The sequence below is a fragment of the Botryllus schlosseri genome, chromosome 10 (genome assembly GCF_051294905.1).
Source record: "Botryllus schlosseri isolate E-star chromosome 10, Bs_hap1, whole genome shotgun sequence".
NCBI classification, from domain to species: Eukaryota; Metazoa; Chordata; class Ascidiacea; order Stolidobranchia; family Styelidae; genus Botryllus; species Botryllus schlosseri.
Genome location: NC_137245.1, coordinates 8,642,741 through 8,662,290, shown reverse-complemented (window position 1 = coordinate 8,662,290; position 19,550 = coordinate 8,642,741). Strand labels below are relative to the sequence as shown.

The 19,550-nt window shown below is 40.3% G+C and overlaps 2 protein-coding genes across 2 annotated transcripts in view; one reads left to right on the top strand and one right to left on the bottom strand.

Moving 5' to 3' along the window:
• Positions 1-8,069: 8,069 nt before the first annotated feature.
• Positions 8,070-19,550, bottom strand: part of LOC145448574 (uncharacterized) — a 54,771-nt gene continuing 43,290 nt past the window's right edge. The window contains exons 20-21 of the mRNA XM_080326987.1: positions 11,512-11,608; positions 8,070-10,928 (exon numbers count right to left, since the gene is read on the bottom strand). Of these exons, the coding sequence (XP_080183113.1) occupies positions 10,809-10,928; positions 11,512-11,608 (217 nt within the window). The 3' untranslated portion in view covers positions 8,070-10,808. The remainder of the gene's footprint in view (positions 10,929-11,511; positions 11,609-19,550) is intronic.
• On the top strand, positions 8,250-9,482 carry LOC145448578 (uncharacterized). Its single transcript, XM_080326990.1, has one exon. It carries the CDS (start codon positions 8,250-8,252, stop codon positions 9,261-9,263), a length of 1,014 nt encoding a protein of 337 aa, XP_080183116.1. The 3' UTR covers positions 9,264-9,482.

The window sequence follows — 19,550 nt, the reverse complement described above, 5'->3', positions numbered from 1 at the left end:
AAGTTTGGCTTATCGACCAAGACCAATGTTTTTGAGGTTGGGCTGACTAAGTAATTTTTCGGCCCGGATTTCCGCATGGCCGGTATAGCTGCTGTAAGGCAGACCTGGGCAAAGTGCGGCCCGCTGAGCTATACTGTGCGGCCACTCGAAGGTTGTGTGGATTTCAAAACATAAAAAGTACTTTTAAATGTTGTTGTATGAACTATAAAGCCACAGGCCGTATAAACTGAACAGGAAATTGGTTTACTTTGAAGCCTGTTCATTAATATGCCGTGATTACACTGCCTATACCTGGCATGCGTAATCCACATTCAAATTAAAGTCAGTGTAGCAAAGTAGGGGTAGCATGCGGTCCCGCGCAAGTCTTCTTGCGGCTCTCATTGACTTAGTTCTACCTGTAATGGTGCTATTAGATATTTTTCTGTGACGAGCTAATGCCAATACAATTTTACTATCATCGAGATAACGTCTATTAGCCAAGCATAAATAGAAGAAGTTCAATACTACACCGCGTATATCCCCAGGCAATGTAAGTCCAAAATGGATGGAAAATAGGTGAATTTACCGGATTCCATCCATATACCTGGATGTAAATCAGGTAAGCGGAAATTTCAGGCATCAAATTTTGCCTTGAAAATTAGTTAAATAACTGGTTGGTGGTACAGAACTTGAACACGGCTTTCAACAGTAAATTCATATTTATTGACTCGAGGAACTTTTCGCGTGCCTCTTATCAAGAGCAACGGGCACGATAAAGGATACAGAACAGAGATGGATTCAAAACCAAATGGCGAATTGTGACGCAATAATGGAAATTTATGAATAACATGAATGGAAATTCAGCCATAGCAACAATGCAGCAGACTGGGGTGATTCCTTCATGAATGTAATCGATTGCGTTTACGATTACTTCCGAATGACGCGATTACGATTACGATTACGATTACAGCAAAATCAGGAAGTAGTCGATTGCGATTACGATTACATTGGAAAAGTAATCACGATTACTCACGATTACATTTATTTTGCATCTTAGAAGTTATATTGGAAGACAATATATGGATTGCGCTGAAAAGGCCTGATGAGATAACAAACTTCCTTTGAAAAAGATGCGTCATTTGCTCGTTGCATCATAATGGAGCCTACCTCATTGCCCATTTTTATAGAGGACGATTTATCGCACCCAACGATTTGCATTTTTGCCAGGTCCATGACTGCTGCACCCCCAATTTCCCAATAGGGTGAGGAGCGAGATCGAAGATGACTCAAAGTATTTCGTAGACCAACATAAATTATTGAGTATTTTCGAGAGATTGAATTGACTTGAAAATTCTCTCTAGATAAGCTTGATTTTGAAATGCATACGTCTTCCCCTCAACAAAAACCTAGGGTATGTGTCCATTGCCAATAGCCGCTCTGTGTGGGCGTGACTAATAGTCCACGGTTCTTCCAATCGGAGCCCACAATGAAAATGCCACCCGGGCACCCACAGAGCATTAAAGACATGACAATTTGTGTCTGCGTCTCACGAAAGTTTTTCTTTTAGTCTGCTACGTTTGGGATACAACAATATCTTTTGATTATATAACAGACCGGAGGTCACGAATTAACAACATACACTAAAGTAACACAGGATACCAGACGTTATAATTATGAATTACGTGCCCCAGCTCTACAGGTAAATCACAACATTGGGGCAGAGAGAGGAATAAAAATTAAAAATAATAAAATGCCAATACCAATATTATTGACGAAATCCAGTCTTCAACTTGAAAATATCACCCTATGAGGGCCAAAGACCAACGTTTGGACTGGGGGACGAGTTGCTGTATTGGTCCTGATTCTAGCTACAACCCACGCTAACATGATATATAGGCTAAGCCCATGGCTATGACGGCAGGTCCCAATGTTGAATAAAAAATTGTGAAATGAGGATTGGCGCCCGTTTCAAGTAGAGTCATACGAGAATAAGATGCAGAGAACATGAAATTCTGCCTTCAACTTAATACAGATAATGTACTGCAAGCAACCGTTACGAGAAACGGCAAAAACGGCTCGGTTATGATGCAGCTGTTGATTTTCAATGCTTCGTTGTGGAAATAGTAATGTTCTATTTGAAGAGTACAAAATTTCAAATCTTTGTCCGGTGTACGTACGTACTACATAGGCCTACCGCTCGCCAGGCAGCATCGGTCAAACTGCGTTTAACTATTAGCATAACCAAACATCAATACACAAGTTACTATTTTAAACTAGGCAGAGTGGTGATTAATTATTCTGCTGAGAGGTACTGGCGTGTGGAACGTTTTGATAACCTGATATACAGCACGGCAGGTGTTCTTACTATCAGACTAATGTACGTACATCGAATATATCGTACGCAATGACTAGCAAAGCTAATAGGCCACTTCTGACGTAATAATGTGCAATGGCATTTGAAAATCAGACGTTTGTGCCATCACGAGCCTGGTATCTCTTCATTGTTCAATGTTCACGAATGCTCCGTTTATGTCATAGTCCTTGTACAAATAAAAAGTAATCGTTCTTTCACAAAGAAATCGATTAGGTATGGGAAGTACCCGATTACCATTACGATTACTTCGGATTTTTTTCGAATGTAATCGATTGCGATTACGATTACTTGAAAATGCTGTAATCTTCGTAATCGATTACGATTACTAATCGCGATTACCCCATGTCTGCAATGCAGCGTATGTAGCAACAAGCAACTTGAAAAGTAGAGCGCGTTAGGAATAATATACAATACAAATACAATGAGACAATGCAGCAACACAGAGGAAAAATTGAACAAAAACACGGACGAACAGCTAAGCAACGACAACTAGTGTGAGATTTTAAGATTATACAAAAATTCTTTCTGGCGACAAAGGACCGGGTTGTTTAGTTTAATCAAAGTGGATTCCAAAGCAGTTAAATGATTGATCTACCCTTGGATAAAACTGAAAACATGTCTTCTGAATAGTTCAAGGCGCAAGACGGGTTGTCGATCAAATGCTGGCCAATTGAAGAACTACGTGCCAACACTTATTGGCTGTACGATTGGGATTTTGATGCGTTTGAATTGGTATGGAATGATACTGTGACTAACTAATACTACAGGGACGACTGTTTCCTTATCGTAGTGGAGATAGGTTTAGCTGCCGGCTTATAGCATGAGGTAGGTTGCCGTTATGCAGTTGGTAAATAATTCTTTATGTTGCGATATTACGCACGCACACCACAATATTTTAAGAAATTGCGATGGTAGTTCAGTGACTGATTGTATAGGCTAATTGGTGAATCAGGTTTGGTTATGGCTAAATAATCGATAATGGTCAACAAGTGCTGTGTTTATGGTTGTAAATCGGGATATTTGACAACTAAGAAAAAAGTTTCGTCGTTTCAATTTCCATTTGATGATACAGAGTTACTAATGAAACGGACAGCTTTTGTGAATAGACGCGATTGGAAGCCAATTAAGAATTCTGTAATTTGTGCGTTGCACTTTGAAGCAAAGTACATCAAAGACTGTGGCTTACGAAAAAAGCTACTTTGGGATAGAAAGCCAGTCCCTTCCATTCGATCCGAGCAGGAGCTGCAACGACCTTCGCTGGCTCCCGACTGCGTCTCCTTGCAGAAAATCACCAAAGGAAAGGATATTCTAGAAAGATGAGTTGAAAGATTTCAAGCTGGCCGATAAAATAGGCAGCTTATCAGATTTGACTGAGCCACATGCTCCACAAGGCTATACCATGTACAAAAGAGATAATGAATATGTGATTTTCTACTGTTTCGAATTCAATGATTTCCCAAAGGTGTCAGAGAGCATAAGGATTGATGATAAGTTGCATGTCAAATTGTAGTGTGATGGAAAGAATGTTCCTTTGCCACCTTAGTTCACACAAGGCACCAATGCTACCCTGACTAGATTTGGTGCTTTACTCAACTTTCCGCAATATCTCAAAAATCTCCGTGAAAATTCCCAGCACAGTTTACTGGACGAGCTTCAAAATCTAATATATTACAAGACTGACGGCCATGCTCATAATGCATATAACCCCCAGAATTATTGTTTGTCAAAGCAAACCTTCAATGCTCTGATTGAAACCCTGCAGTCACAATCGCTGTTAACAGAGGGGTATGAATATGTGATTCTGAGAAAATTCCAAAGTGACCCAATTGAAAGAAGGTTCTCATGGTATAGGCAAATGAGTGGGGGAGGTTTCTGGTTGGTTTGACAGAACCAATTCTGAAAAGATAATACTTCTCCGCTTCATCCTAAAACTTGACATCAATTACTTGCAGCATGATATCGGTGTTTGTAGTTCAACACATTTTGATCATTTCAAACAAGTCATTGAAGGTGTGGCTACTGAAATTACCGGATCAGTTTTATCTCCTGACAGTGAGGAGGTGTCGTACGTTGTTGCAGGGTACATTGGTAAGAAGGTCCTTGCAAAATTTGCTTGTGAAATATGTTCTGAGTTATTTTTTGATGACTTTGATTGCGCAAGTTCACGTTATTTCGATTTACTCGATCGTGGTGGACTGCTTGCTCCCTCAGAGCCACTGGCTAAGTTTGTTGCATTCGCTTTTTCAATCCTAGATGGTTCTGATAAAATAATCTGCTTTCATCCTCGGGTTGCAGTGAGGGAAGCTGGCAAATATGTTTTGCATCGTTTTTTTTGGGGGGGGGCTTACACTTTGCATGTTACGATCATCAAGATCGAGCTTTGAAATCAGCGAGCAAAATTATTGTGAACATATATTACAATAACAAGCAGAAGCTGGTAAATTCTTCTGTGAGAAAAGATGGAGTAAAGGATTTTGAAAAACGGCAGTTAAGCAAAACGTAGCTTGCATACTTCAGTGATACATTTGATCAACAGTACTTGCGATCGAAGCTTATATGACTAAGCCTCATGCTCGTTTTTACCAATTTATTCCTCACGTGCTTTAATTATTTTCCTGGCAATAAAATACTTTGCATGAGCATGTCAGGGTATTCTCCATAGTCAGCTTACTTGGTGGATAACTGCATCTGCGACGCTGTCACTTGTCACTTTGTGTTCTTTTGCGTGAAAGTACGTCTTTCGCCTGTTATACGCCTCTGTTAGACTTATCTGAGGAAAGGCGTCTGGTAGCGAGAAGCGAAATCGTACAATCGCTGATGTCTGTTTTATGAGCATCGGCCTTCAGCTCTTGCCAGTGTTCTGTGCCAGATAAGGCCGTGAATATCGTAGGCCCCGAGTAACGCCTTCCTAATCTGAACCGGAAGCGGAATTGTGTACTCCTCACGAAATAAATTTGTTTTTGGTACATTTGGGCGATTTCAATATATTTCCACTATTTCCACCACCGATACAATCGACAATCCGGATGGTGGGGTCAAGAAATAACAGCATGCAACACAGTGACTAGTAACAATTGGCCCAGTGTGGCGAGATAGCGCAGTGGTATAATCTGCGGCTGCAACAACAATGGGTGCGGGTACGAGACCGACCGAGGTTGACGTCAGAATTCCTACCATAAGTGTTGGAGGTTTACCTAGGCTCCTCCTCGTCACCTCATCAGCGTAAGCGGTGTCTTACAAAGAGCCATACAGAAGTGGGCCGTGCTATAAGTCGGCAGTTATACGTAAAAATAAAAGAAAATCGGCCTGGTGTAAATGACCATGGTAGTGGACAAGCCCCAGAATTCATACGTGATAATGAAAAAATTTTCGCGCGACAATATGCCAATTCCAGCAACTGTTCATGACATCGCCACTCGCAATTTCGGAGCGTACAATAGCTGGCCGTTGTGAAAAGTAGAATAGTCCGGAGCTCACCGGGATTGGATATAGACAGATGAACATAGATATTTTGCGTCCAGTTAGTTCATTACGGCTATGCCCCTGAATGCGGCCTTAGGCTATTTTTACCCTATATTTTCAATTGTCAATGTCAATCCACTATGACGTCACAATTGAATATCCGTGGCGTCATGGTTTTAAAAAACATAAAAACAATAAAAAGCATGTTTTTAAATTAGGGCCTTGTTTTAAACATACTTGTTTTAAAATGATTTTTGTTTTAAAGGCAACCCTACCTTTAACCATTTTTACTTATTTAGACAAGTCCAAAAATAATCGCCCGGATCAGTTAATATCACCCCGCGCACAATCTAAGCGTACAGTTCAAGATAAATGTATTGTAAGTAATTAGGAATGCACTGAAAACTACTTATTTTTGATACCGAATGGCTAATGCAGGATGGATTTGCATTTGATGACGGCTATTTGAAACGTCACTTTGAAACCGAACATATCTACCGCAGGCACAATTTATTAAATTACGAGCAAATAATTGAAGGAACGGATTTGAAAAAATATGAGACTACTGTAAGGAATAATAATCGTCATCTTATATACTTTCATTGGGTTAAGACAGTGAAGACACATACAAGGTACACGCGATACACAAGACACAATGCGGTTTAAATGTCTAGTCAGGTGCCAGTTATAATGTTGAGAAATGAACGTGAGGGAGAAAAGTCAGTCTATAAAATCTCAAAGCTCAATAATAGTCAGCGTTGGTTGTGTCCTGAAGATGGTCTACGCGTGTCTTAAGCAGATGGAGATATGCATACCAACGATTACAAAAACAAATCACAAATACAATCAACCAATTTACGAACATTTCTCAGTGCCCACAGATTCTAATCTCGAATTTTTAAAGTCAGCATTACCGAAACCAATTCCCCCTTACTTTCGACATGAATTAACACCATATAAAATCTTTATAATTCATCTGCTACGCGTGACACTTTCTAGTCGAAATACAAGCATTCACTATTGAAGAGAATACTAGAGGAGCAGAACTTCAGTTTATAGTATACAGTAAACACCCGACTCTAAGTTGCTATAATTCGTGAAGTAATTGTGATGTAACTGGATTACAAAACATAAAAGGTGTTGTAATTGAGTGTAATTGACAATAGGATCATGTAAGCACTCCAACTCAGATCAGTAAGGATACATAAGCGAAACCCACATACGAACGACGCAGTCGATGTGAAAGAAACGTGATTTGCTTGGCTCTGTCGGAGACTGCAGGTGAATCGAATTGCCAGCCACGCGTAGTTTGGCACGATAGACAGTCACGCCTGGATTGCTACGGTTAAATGCTAGCTTCTCTTCGCTTATCCTATCGTACGCTGAATAAAATTAGGTCTTCGATAGTAGAGATCTCTGATGCTGCATTGGCGCGTACATATATAACGGGAATAGTGTAACTGTGGTTTTATTCAGTCGAAGAATATATGTTATAGTAGTTGAGTGTACTTATATATAGCATAGCTTCTTCATACCCCGTGTTTATTCAGATTCAAACAGTAAACAGACGCAACATGCTATCGGCTAGATATGCCGAAGCATACATTTCTCCTTGCAGGATATTGTCAAATTACATGGCTAATATCTCATAATACCTTCCGGGGGCATATGAATGAATTATTGATTTTACTTGACATATCCTATGGGAAATCTAGCGCTCGCTGGAATAACATTGACATCACCATCTCATCTGACTTGCTTTGTAGTATACGAAGTAGTATAGCTTCGAACTGACTGCAATGGAAGATTAGATTCGGCAGGAGTCTGTAGTGACGAGGCAATTGAGTTTTTCGGGCTCTTAACCTCTATCAAAAGTTTCCCCAAGCTCACTCCGTTGCTTTTAAAGGTTTCCTATTTATTCTGGTGAGCCGCGACGTTACCAACGGTGGCGGCCCGGGTTCAAGTCAAGTCTTAGCGTCGGAGATTATGCTGGGTTCGTATTCACCAGTGCCGATGAAAGAAGAGAGAGAGAGAGAGAGAAAGAGAGAGGGAGGGAGAGAGAGAGGGAGGAGAGAGAGAGAGCTAGATTCTAGATTCTAAAAGGGGCCATCGATCTTGTATATCGCAATGTACATTGTGTGTGTCTTGATTGGATAAAAATATAATCCGACGATTAAAACATCCTCTATATTCCTTCCAGTATCTGTTTCTTCAGATCTTCTTATCATATCCACTTTTTATTTTTTATTGACTCTTTTTCTTGAATTGATATTGCTACCAATCTAGATTTGCGATTTCGTTGTTGTAGAAAAGTGAGGAGGGTCGCATCTTTTCTCAGCTTTTACCCTAGGATGTTTTCTAAGTGCCAGCAATCATTTTTGTATATTTACAATCGAGTGAGAAGCGATTGAGACGATTTAGTCGAAGTCGGCAAATGAGACGGAAAATGCGAAGCAACAAAAGTGTCAAGCGACGCAGAAGTGAGACGAGCGACGAAGATCCTACGTCGCTTCGCCGTGATGTCCACGAGTCGGAGTGCGAGATATGCGGAAAAGAATTTCGCGATCGCTCAGGCATGGCTAAACACGTTAAAGCCCATTTTCCCGCAAAACAAGACTGCGACATATACGGAGAAGAATTCCGCGATCGCACAAGCTTACGTAAACACGTTAGAGCCCATTCTCACGTGAAGCAAGACTGCGAAATCTGTGGTATAGAGTGTCGCGATCGCGCAAGCCTGCGTAATCATGTGCAGTGCCATCTTCCTGGCCAACAACAGGACTGTGAGATTTGTGGGAAAACGTTTCGAGAAAGTTACATGAGTGCTCACATGAAAAGCCATGGTACCGCCGAAAAGCATGGCTGCGAAATTTGCGGGAAAACGTTCACTCAAATAGGTCGTATGTATGATCATATGAAAATACATCATACCGCTGGATACGAGTGTAAAATCTGTGCTATGCCGTTCCATAAAAAGACTACCCTGTCGGATCACTTGAAAATACATTCCGTCGTGGCGGAATTTGCATGTGACATATGCGGCAAGATGTTTCGCCACCAATCCAGTCGCCGTACGCATGTACGAGACCATTTCACGATCGATAAGTTCAAGTGCGATATTTGCGGTAAAACGTTCAATCACAGGGGCACCATGAATCGTCACTTCAAGACTCATTTCGGGGTCAAGGAATTCGCGTGTGAGATATGCGGAAAGAAATGCGGTCTTGGGGAAGCGTTGGAAAGGCACCTGGAAACCCATCTCGACGACTCGAAACGTTATAATTGTGGGATTTGCGGCAAATCGATTTCCAGGAAAGATTCTATGAAAGACCACATGAAACGACATATCCAACGATACAAATGTGGTATATGCCAGAGGACGTACAAATCTAAGGCATGTTTTCAATCGCACTTGCGAATCCATTCGGATACGAGAGAAATTGCCTGAGAGATAGAGAGCGTTACATTTTGGGTATAGCATTATATGTAGCTTTAAATCTCATTTTGGGCGGCTATGGAACTAAGTCAGACTGGTGCTTGCTATTTGCCTTCTACGAGGTAGTGCTACCTGTTAACGACCAGAACATGACAGAACGTTGGTTCTCTCAATCATACTAGCACATCGAATAGGCCTATCTACCGAAAATATAGACACTGACCAGTCTGACTATGCGTGTCAAACTCGTCGCGACGCGTATGACTTGAGATGTTATAATGACCAAGGCGGCTCACAAATCCGACTTACCTGCTTGTTATGTCGAAGTAGTATGTTTTCAGTTTATGTTTATAGGCCTTGTTAAAGGCGAATTGAGTAATCGTCTTTTTATCACGCAAAATAATCGATCGTAAGTGCAATTACTGCCAAATTCTTATTCTCACGATGGAAAATTGTTTTTCCGCAAGCCGCATTCAGCCCCGCGACTAGGGTTGCATCTAAAACAAATGGTGATTTAAAACACCTCGTTTGAATAAAACATGTTTTAAATAGTGTTTTAAAAAAGGCCTTTAAGAAAATTGTGTTTTTAAGTTGTAAAATGATGCCATTATTGTGTTGATATTTTCCAAAAAATATGTTGTATGAGCCTACGGACAATTACCACCTGCTATAGCCGACATGGGATTGTTGGAACCCTCAAAATAGTCGATTGAACAGCAATAGTACAGATATTTCGTCAAAGGAGTTACATTTGCCCTAAATTTTCAATTGTCAACGTCAATCCACTGTGACGTCACAATTGAATATTCGTGACGCCATGTCTTAAAAAAATGTTTGAAATGAGGGCCTTGTTTTAAATTGATTTTTGTTTTAAACATGCAACCCTACCCGCGACAATCATGCAGCGGATTAATTCTTACTCTCGGATGCCATCTTGGGGGTTGACCAGAGGAAATCAGTAAGATGTTGCAGTTCAATGTTCAATTGCGGAGTATATTCATATTGAAATGAACCCGAATATTTTCGGCTGACACTTGTCAGGGGTAATCGTCAGCAACTAGTAGAGAATTGGAAAGAACATTCTATATTAACAATCGTATCACAAATTATGACGTCACCAGCATGAAATTTCGAATGAGAGAGTGTTCATTGTACTATTTTTAGGTGGTACACGAACTCCTTTTGTTGACAGAGTTTTGGTGGGTTTATTTTGATAAAAGTCGACTCAAAGGAAGTGGAATGGAACACAAATGGAAGTGTGAACGGCCCCTACCAACGACGCGAAATCTGTCGTCTCGATAATTATTCTCACAAATCTATGCTATGCAATGCCATGATAACAGCTATCCATTGATACATCATCTGTGATCTACATGGTCTGCTAACATTCATAGTAAATCCTTATCTGAAACACTCACCGACGATTTTTCAGAATATCCAGAGAGGTTGATAATCATAGATTTTCATCATAGAGATTGGTATTTACATCATGATTAAAATACAGGCAACAACTGCATGGAAGAATATTTCGTTCCGTACAATTCATTGCGTTTCATCTTATCGGTAAGTTACCTCAGCTTGATCGTGGAACTTCTTCAAACCGGCCTTGTTGAATTCTCCACGATCATGACAATATTGTTTCAGCGCGACGTTAAATTTCTCTTGCAATGAGACCATCTAAAAATTCATATAAGCATCAGGTGAATGTTTGATAAAAGTTAGAATCCTAAAATGGAAGAGACATGACTCAGCGTTCTATATTTAGTACTACACCACTCGCAATTTCCGTGCGTATGGTAAGCCGATATGAATTGAATATATAGATTTCCGGAGTGCAGTGGAAATGGACATGGACAGTTTAACATTGGTATTTGGTACTCAGCTAGTTCATTACGACTATGTCTGGGAATGCGGTAATCGAAACGGGTCCGTGAATAGCAAAAAGATTGACCACCCCAACAGCAGAACAATATTGCAACATAAGTGTGTTGCAGACCAAATTGGAATACCAACCCTAGCCTAGTGATTACGAGAGGTCAAATCATATATGGCTTAAAAATCTACGCCGGTCTGCAATGGATAGGCAAAACAACGCTAGTTTGATGTCATATCAACACTAGTGGGCACTGAAGAGTGTCTGTAATTTGGACCACGACTAGAATTATCTAGTCTGGCACTTATAATGATATATAACGGTTGGGTCGTTATTTGAAATTGACGTTCAGTAAATAAAATTATCTCTCTCACTGCAAAGTCTTACCTGCTTGTGGTCTTTGATGCTAGACGCAATCTTGACTTCGTTGTCATACAACGACATCAGCCTGTTTTTCAAGTCGATATGTTTGTTTTCCAAATCTCTGAAAAACAAGGGCCGCTGCTCGAGTCTGATTCTGGCACATACCGCGTCAAGTAGATTGCCTGTATTTTTGTGCGAGGTCCCGATTTGTCGCCAACTCACAGTCGATGCCTTCTCTCCTAGCTTTTCCTTCATTTGTTTCTGGCTGTCCATGATTTTATTGTGGGCATTCCGTCGATCTCCGAGCCTTACTGTTTGCCAAGTGAACAAAATATTCAACGCAAAAAAAAAAAATTGAAAAGCGAATGAACAACACACAAGTAGGCAGCGGTGCTGGAATCACAGTGGATATTATTTTCTTTATGGTTTACTCGGCACTTACACTGCTTTGGAGCGCACGTGTTCATTTTCGTAAGCGACCGTGGTGAGAGTAGCCAGCTTTGTTTGTTGTTGTTGTTCAGTTCATTTATCGTATGTTTGCTGGAGTATTTTTGTCTTACCAGGACATTACCAGCAGTTTTTTAACGGTATTTTAATAAAATATTCGTTCACTAGGCCGTCTTGTTTCGTAACATTTGTGAAGGGAGATCCAGCGTCAGCCTAATACAATCACTTTCTTCGTAAGTCTGCACTTGGAGACCACACCAGGGTTGTAATGACTCTCGATTCGCAATATTTCTCAAATATCAAACATGACCAGACTCGACTTTAGTCAGTTTGTGTATTGACTCGACTTGTAGTCCAGTCATTGTGTATGTTTCGATCAAGTCACCTGACTCGAGCAGTAACTACTTGCTGCGTGCAGTGCCATTAGATATGGTCACTAACGAAGTACGAAGCACTCCCACCTCTTCGGAGTGCTCAAGTAGTGCTCATTTTTAGAGTACTTACTTTTTCACTTGTAAATCGCTATACAATCCTCCAAACAGAATGATAGGCTGAGGAATTTCGGGGCTGTTTTCACGGAGTATCCAAATTCAATTTTCATAAAAGTTGAGTTCTAATTAGATTTAGTTCTATTGTATGGAGAACATACACGCTGAAGTATAAAAGCAAGTGTATTATTGCCTCTATTTTCCGAAAATAAAGCTACTCTATATCGCATTTTTACGATCAGCCATATTCTTATTAACTTCTACCAACCGCGTGAAGTTTTAACACCGTATCCGACACCAATTTCCGTATTGCTCTTCGACCAAACTACGGGCCTTATAATATGGGGTAGGGCGCCATACCATGATACTTTCTAAATCGGGGTGTACGAGAAAACATATTCCCATATCAATGCTATTATTTCTATCCCATGATGCGGACGAATGCTCATGCTGTCGAAAATTTATACCTCCTGGGAAGCATCAGTATGAATCAAATTCTCTACACTTTCCGCATAGCTCAATCTGCACCTTTGGACAGTCCGCGCGAAAGCATTACTATCATTTTCGCAGCTACTTACTTACTTGAGTAGATTTAAAGTCAGTCAATTCTACTTCAAGTGGCTTCGGCTGTTTCGGAAAAAAGTACTTCTACTTGTACTTGAGTAGATTTTTTTCGTCGCTACTTGTACTTGAGTAGCTTTCTTGACTACTTTGACCACCTCCTGTCATATGACATGCGATTGAATCTTTCCATCCATAAACCTGCCCCACTAAATCTCAAGTAGTGGGATCAAGCGGTTGGGGCACTGGGCAGATTAACCAATATATATTTGCTTCTACTCTGAACAAAATCTATGATCCAAATCCTCCTAATGGGCGACAAAATACGCAATAAATTGTTTTTGATGAGCGTCAATGCCATATTAGTGCCATAATAGTCTGGCAACCAGAAAGGATGTATAAGAAAGCGTACGGTTTGACATACGACAGAAGACCTTATACAGGACGCATAACAACTGTCTCGTATTATGAAACTGGCACGAATCCTTCAATTTTTTACCGATGCTGTGTTCTATTCCAATGCTAGTACAATATGGTGTCCTATCCTGCTGACCTACCACTCCTCCCAGTTATACACGGTCTTTTATCAGCAGACAGCAGACTGCTAAATGGAGTTCTCCGTATTATAGCTAAAGCCTCTCAATGACCACTCTGCACGACTAACTCATTGGTTCTCAACTGAGATGTCGATTGGCCTGCGCGGGGGTGCCGCGAAGCACTGAGGTATCGATTACACCTAACGAGTGTCAGCATATGGGCACCGTTTAACACCTAGCTTCGCTGCTCTTCTTTCCGCTATCGTAACCTAAGCTTCCGCTCGTATTAAGTGTGTTGCTATAGTTAAGTCTCTCCTTATTGCGTTGCGTTGACAGACAGTATCATATGCAGTGTAACTGGAACTCCTTTCAGCGAAATACTAAGTGGGGTGCTAGCACAGGGGTTATACGCGGTAGCTTAGTGAAAATATAGATAGCATAGCATGTTCATGTTCAACTCAATTCGAACAGACGCAACATGCCATCAGCTAGAATATGTTGAAGCGGACATTTCTCGAAACAAGTCTGGTTAATAACATATCGCAGTAGTTTACTATAAAATTACAAGAACATATGTATTAGGGATGGTGTGAACGTGAGGTTCACGTTCGCGTTCTGTGCGTGAGCCTCAGAAATTTACAGGTTTATGTTTACAAACGAACCTTAGTAGGCTCTACACTGTGAACCTTTTTCATATCAGAGTTGGAGTAATTGTAATTTGTAATTGAGCTGAATGTAATAATTACATTTTTTCATGTAATTGTAATTGTAATTGTAATTGAATCATTTTTAGTTTGTGTAATTGTAATTTGATAAAATTTTTGCCTAAGTACAATTTCAATTACAGTACATTGCAGTGTTGGGATGACTCGAGTCATGACTTGACTCGAGTCAGACTCGAGTCACTTTTTCGTATGACTTGACTTGACTCGAGTCACTTTGCTAAAATGACTTGACTTGACTCGGCGTATCAGAAATGTGGATCGACTCGTGACTTGGAGCAAAATTCACGAGTCAATTTCAAGTCATCAAGTAATCGATGTCGATAAAAATCACTGTATCTTGCTTATGTTTGGATTGTTCGCGCAACGCTGGTGTAACCCGTGAGAGCGACCAATCATTCAATGATCGTGCGTTTTACTGAGCCTCGATTTTTCTCTCACAAATATATTGATCACAAATGAAGTGATCGAAGCTTACAGCTTACGTTGTCGTAAACTATAGTATAGTAAAGTAATTTAATAGCAAAATTTCCATTTCTGTTCTGTGTTCTTAACTTAAATTAACCTCTTGTTTTATTGAAATTGAATTCGAACATAGTTTATATAGTCCTCAACCATTGTGGCAGGCTCGAATTGTATCATATCAATTTGCAAAAGGGTAATGTATTGCATCTTATCAATTCGTTTCTCTATTCTCTATTTTGGCTGGTAACTATAAACTGAGGCTGTGAAATTACTTACGTAGTTTATTAGTTCTACTTATATGTGAGCGATACAGCGCCTTACTTGCGTGTATATTTAACTCTATATTCCTTCTTCGGTTCAAAATCAATGACTACTCAATCTGTATTTCAGACAGCTAGCAAAATACAATGACGTAATCACTCCTCATACCTCGAAAATGCAATTTGACTTGAATTGTGACTTGACTCGTGACTTGACTTGACTTGACTCGACTTGACTCGAGTCACCTTCAAAAATCGACTGACTTGACTTGACTCGAGTCACCTTCGAAAATCGATTGACTTGACTTGACTCGAGTCAAAATGTGCAATGACTCGAAATGACTCGTGACTCGAAGGTAGTGACTTGATCCCAACACTGGTACATTGTTATTGAGACCTGACAAGCACAACACAAAATAATTGACGCTTCTTCGTTTTAAGGTAAACAGCCAACCAGTGTTCACCGTGACACTACTAAATGTTTCCATCAACATGTCAAAATTTATAAACGTTAAAATAATTGTTTTTCGCGTTGGGATTGGTGTTGTGGGTTTTCTTAGGGTTACGGGTGGGGGATATTAGGGTTCCTACACATGCCACTTCCTTTCTATCGCTTGCTTTTATGTTATCTTCTGTTGCTTTTCATTCACTGTGTACACTGTACATGCCTGTTCTTTACATCGTCTAGGTCAGGGATCATCAAACTGGGGTACGCGAGCAAATTCATATAGTACACACTACACATTCACTGTGACAATTTCAAGGTTTATGTGTCAAGCGAGAAAAAAGCTTAGGCTTGCCAACTGCAGCGTTTAGGGATTGAGCCACGATGCCGTGTGACTATTAATTGGGCTGATTGTTGTGCAGGGCCGTAACTCCCACACCCCAAACCCCCCCATTGGGGGAAGCCTGAGCTCGAAGAGGGCTCAAAACTAAGTCTTTAATGAAATCGAATTATAGGGTATTTTTTAAAAATTTATGCCAATATAGGCCGATTTAATGCTCCTAAGTAGGCTATATTGATTTTTGGGTATTCTTCTCCTCAGAAAAACTATCCATAATTTATATAAATAGGCATTCCGGCATCGGCCATTATTGCGCCACGGTGTGCCAGGACATGAAGCTTAGGCAAACATAGGACTCTGAGAAGTGTGCCAAAAAGATCGGCAGCGGGTAAACCTTGGCCAAAAAGGACTGAGCTAATGTTGACCGAAAACTTCGATATATATATATCTTTATAATTGTCCATAATTGCCTGAATAGCTGGCGCCGAATTTTTTAGGCCTAGCAATCTGCACAGCACAGGACGAATACCATTCTCCAGAGAAAAGTTCTTTACCAGTAAAAATACCAATTTGAAATCGTGTGGGTCTTTTAGTTTAGTACGTTTGGGCGATTTCAATATTTTATTTACTATATACGGCAGATAGAAAGTAAAAAATAGCAGCATGTCAAACAATCAATCAATCGACAGATTATATTTTCATTTTCCCAATACACATACACAATGTACAATGTGATATAAAAGACACACAATGCGATGTAATGAACAGATAGTGGGATGCCGAACGACCACCCAGTTGGGGTCTCTTGAACTGGCAGTAAGTAATTATACCAACGGGCCCACCCGAACATGTTTAATTATTAATTACGTGCCCTAAATTTTCTCAGACAATACCACACTCAGTTCTAACGGTAAATTTGATTACGTGGGGTCAGAGAGGATGAAATATTTATTGCAAAATATATATGCAATGACCAATATTATTGACCGATTCAATCATGAATTATAGAAAATTTTCGTGCGATTAGGACGTCTAAACTCACTGATTACCAATCAGCAATCTCGAACACAAGTAGCCTAGTAGTAAAAACGGTCATTCCAATGGGGGATCTGGGGGGCTGCGTCTCCCAGACGTTTGGTCCATCACCCTATTGAGGGGGCCAAGACCAACGTGTTTTGGGTGGCTGACGAAGTGCTGTTTCGACCATGATGCTGTATAACGTTAATCGCTTCGAAGAGATTAAAGGGGCACTGCACTCTAAAAATGATGTGGTCTCAAATTGAAGGGCAAAACGGAAGAAAAATTTTGTCCGCAGCCGTTTTCTTCAGAACGCCACCGTAACGGAACTGTAATGTATTGAAATTTCCACAGATGAATCACGCTCCAGCAGTCATGACGCAGAGATCGAACTTTATATAATTTTCCGCCGATGTTATGAAGGAAATATTTCGTACACGTCAAGGTGATTTAGATACCGCGTTCAACGGAAGATGTCCACCTGTCCAGTCAGGAGATTTATGTCAAAATCGGGCCTAGTGTATTCTATTTCCTTCATAACATTGGCTGACAACTATATAAAGTTAGATCTCAGCGTGACTGCTGGAGCGTGATGCATCTGTGGAAATTGCAATACATTACAGCTCCATTACGGTGGCGTTCTGAAGAAAACGGCTGCGGCCAAAATTGTTCTTTCGTTTTGCCCTTCAATTTGAGACCACATCATTTTTAGAGTGCAGTGCCCCTTTAAGCTATGGAATTATAACAGCAGGTAGTACTCAAATCCACAGTTGGACAATTAATTGTAATTCTAATTGGGCTGAATGTAATTATTTACATTTGTTCATGTAATTGTAATTGTAATTGTAATTTGATATTTTTGGCAATGAGTAATTGTTATTGTAATGCAATTGAAACGTGCAAGGAAGTAATTGTAATTGTAATTTTAATTAGCTGAAATAATGTAATTGATCCAACTCTGTTTCATATATTACAATTTTCACTTCATTATAACATCTTTGGTTGAAATTTATTGCATTTCAACTGCGGGCCATTCTATGCAGGGCGCTGGGAGCATAACATAAATTAACGCTAAACGAACATGCACCTTGACAATCTCAAAAATTTTACTTGATTTGTTACAAAACTTTGCTCGAAATATCCAGCTTTCCGTTTGTGAATATGTAGTGCTACTCTCTGCTGTGAGCTTGACCCGCAATGGCCAACATTAAGAGCGAAATACACTACATGTAGTCAGCGAATGATGCTTATTCAACCAATCAGGAGTTGATATTGTTGTCTGATGTTAAAATATGTAGCAGGTGTACGGGGTCAATCTTGACTTCATATGTTTATTGTATCATAAAAACAAAATCCGTGCGATTGGGGTGTTGGCTATTGCTGTATAACTTGTTAATATAGTAATATCGGTAGCGAATATAGAAACCCGTTTTACACTCTGCTCAATATCAACGTCGCAATACGCAGACGCCGAACCGAATACATTCTCCGTTCTGGCCTAGACCGTTAAGACGTAAGCTTGTATTCCCTTGCAAGTCCTCATCGAAATTGTTGGCAAAGCGGCAGATGATATAGATTTTATGGGATTATTATAGCATTTGATTGCCCCAGTTGATGCATTCGACGACGTTTAAAACGTCAATATGTACTTCAGCATTGTAGCATTATGTGGCCCGAGTCGTCGTTATAGGTAGGGCTGGGCACAATGATTCGAGTACTCGAATCTGAATCGAGTATTTATTCCAATGATTCGAGTCGAGTAGCAAGAGGCGATTTTTTCGAGTACTGAAATTATACGTTCCTCGCCATTGAAAGTTATTTTAACGACGAGAATTAGGGTTTTGATACCATTTTCCACTTTGGAAGCCATGAAACCTTGATTGGCTGTGTCGCAGCATACGACACATGGTACAAAGCTACGAACGTTACTGGAAATAACACATTTCCGAAGTCCTGATCCTCCCACAACATTGTCAGAAAGTGAAATGAAATCGGTAGGGTCAAAATAATATCAAAGTATCATTAATGTGATGGATAACAGGCATTATATTCTTTGTGGTGGCATAAAGCTACATATTTGAACCTTGGCATTTGATATTACGTCACAATGAGTGATACTCGAATACTCGACTCGACTCGAAGCAAAATACGTGATTCAGAATCGAATCACTAAAGTACTCGATTTTGCCCAGCCCTAGTTATAGGTATCGTGTATATTAATATTGGCTATCAATTCACTGAAATGTAGGATTGGAATTAGCAATATCACGTTCACACGAACCTGAACCTTTCGGAGGCTCACACCATCCCTAATATGTATATTGTATGTACATTGTACAAGAGTTGTTTAATTGACAGGTCCGATGAGAAACGCTCACGCCGGGGGCAATAATATTGACATCGTGCTGTGCTCGCTTGCAGCGAGATATGCAATGTAACATGTAGCCTCCAACTGATAGATATGGTATAGTAACGTGGGGATATACAGAATTCGACTGCTTGAACCGATTCCGTTGAAGGCGATAACCGGATCAGGTGAAGCGTCGCCTAAAGCCCTTCGAGCGACTCAGACGTAAGATGAGCAACCAAACATTTCATCGAGATGCAGCTATCGAATCTACTACGTTACATAGTCGTGATACCCGAGAGTCGGTCTGCGAGATATGCGGAAAAGAATTTCGTGATCTCACAAGCTTGCGTAGACACGAGCGATCCCATCTTGCTGCCGAAAAACAGGACTGCAGGATTTGTGGCCAAACGCTTCAAATACGTAGTATGAGCC

What these genes read in the sequence shown, in the direction of transcription:
- LOC145448578 (XM_080326990.1), top strand. Translation starts at nt 8,250, where the DNA reads ATGAGACGGAAAATGCGAAGCAACAAAAGTGTCAAGCGACGCAGAAGT.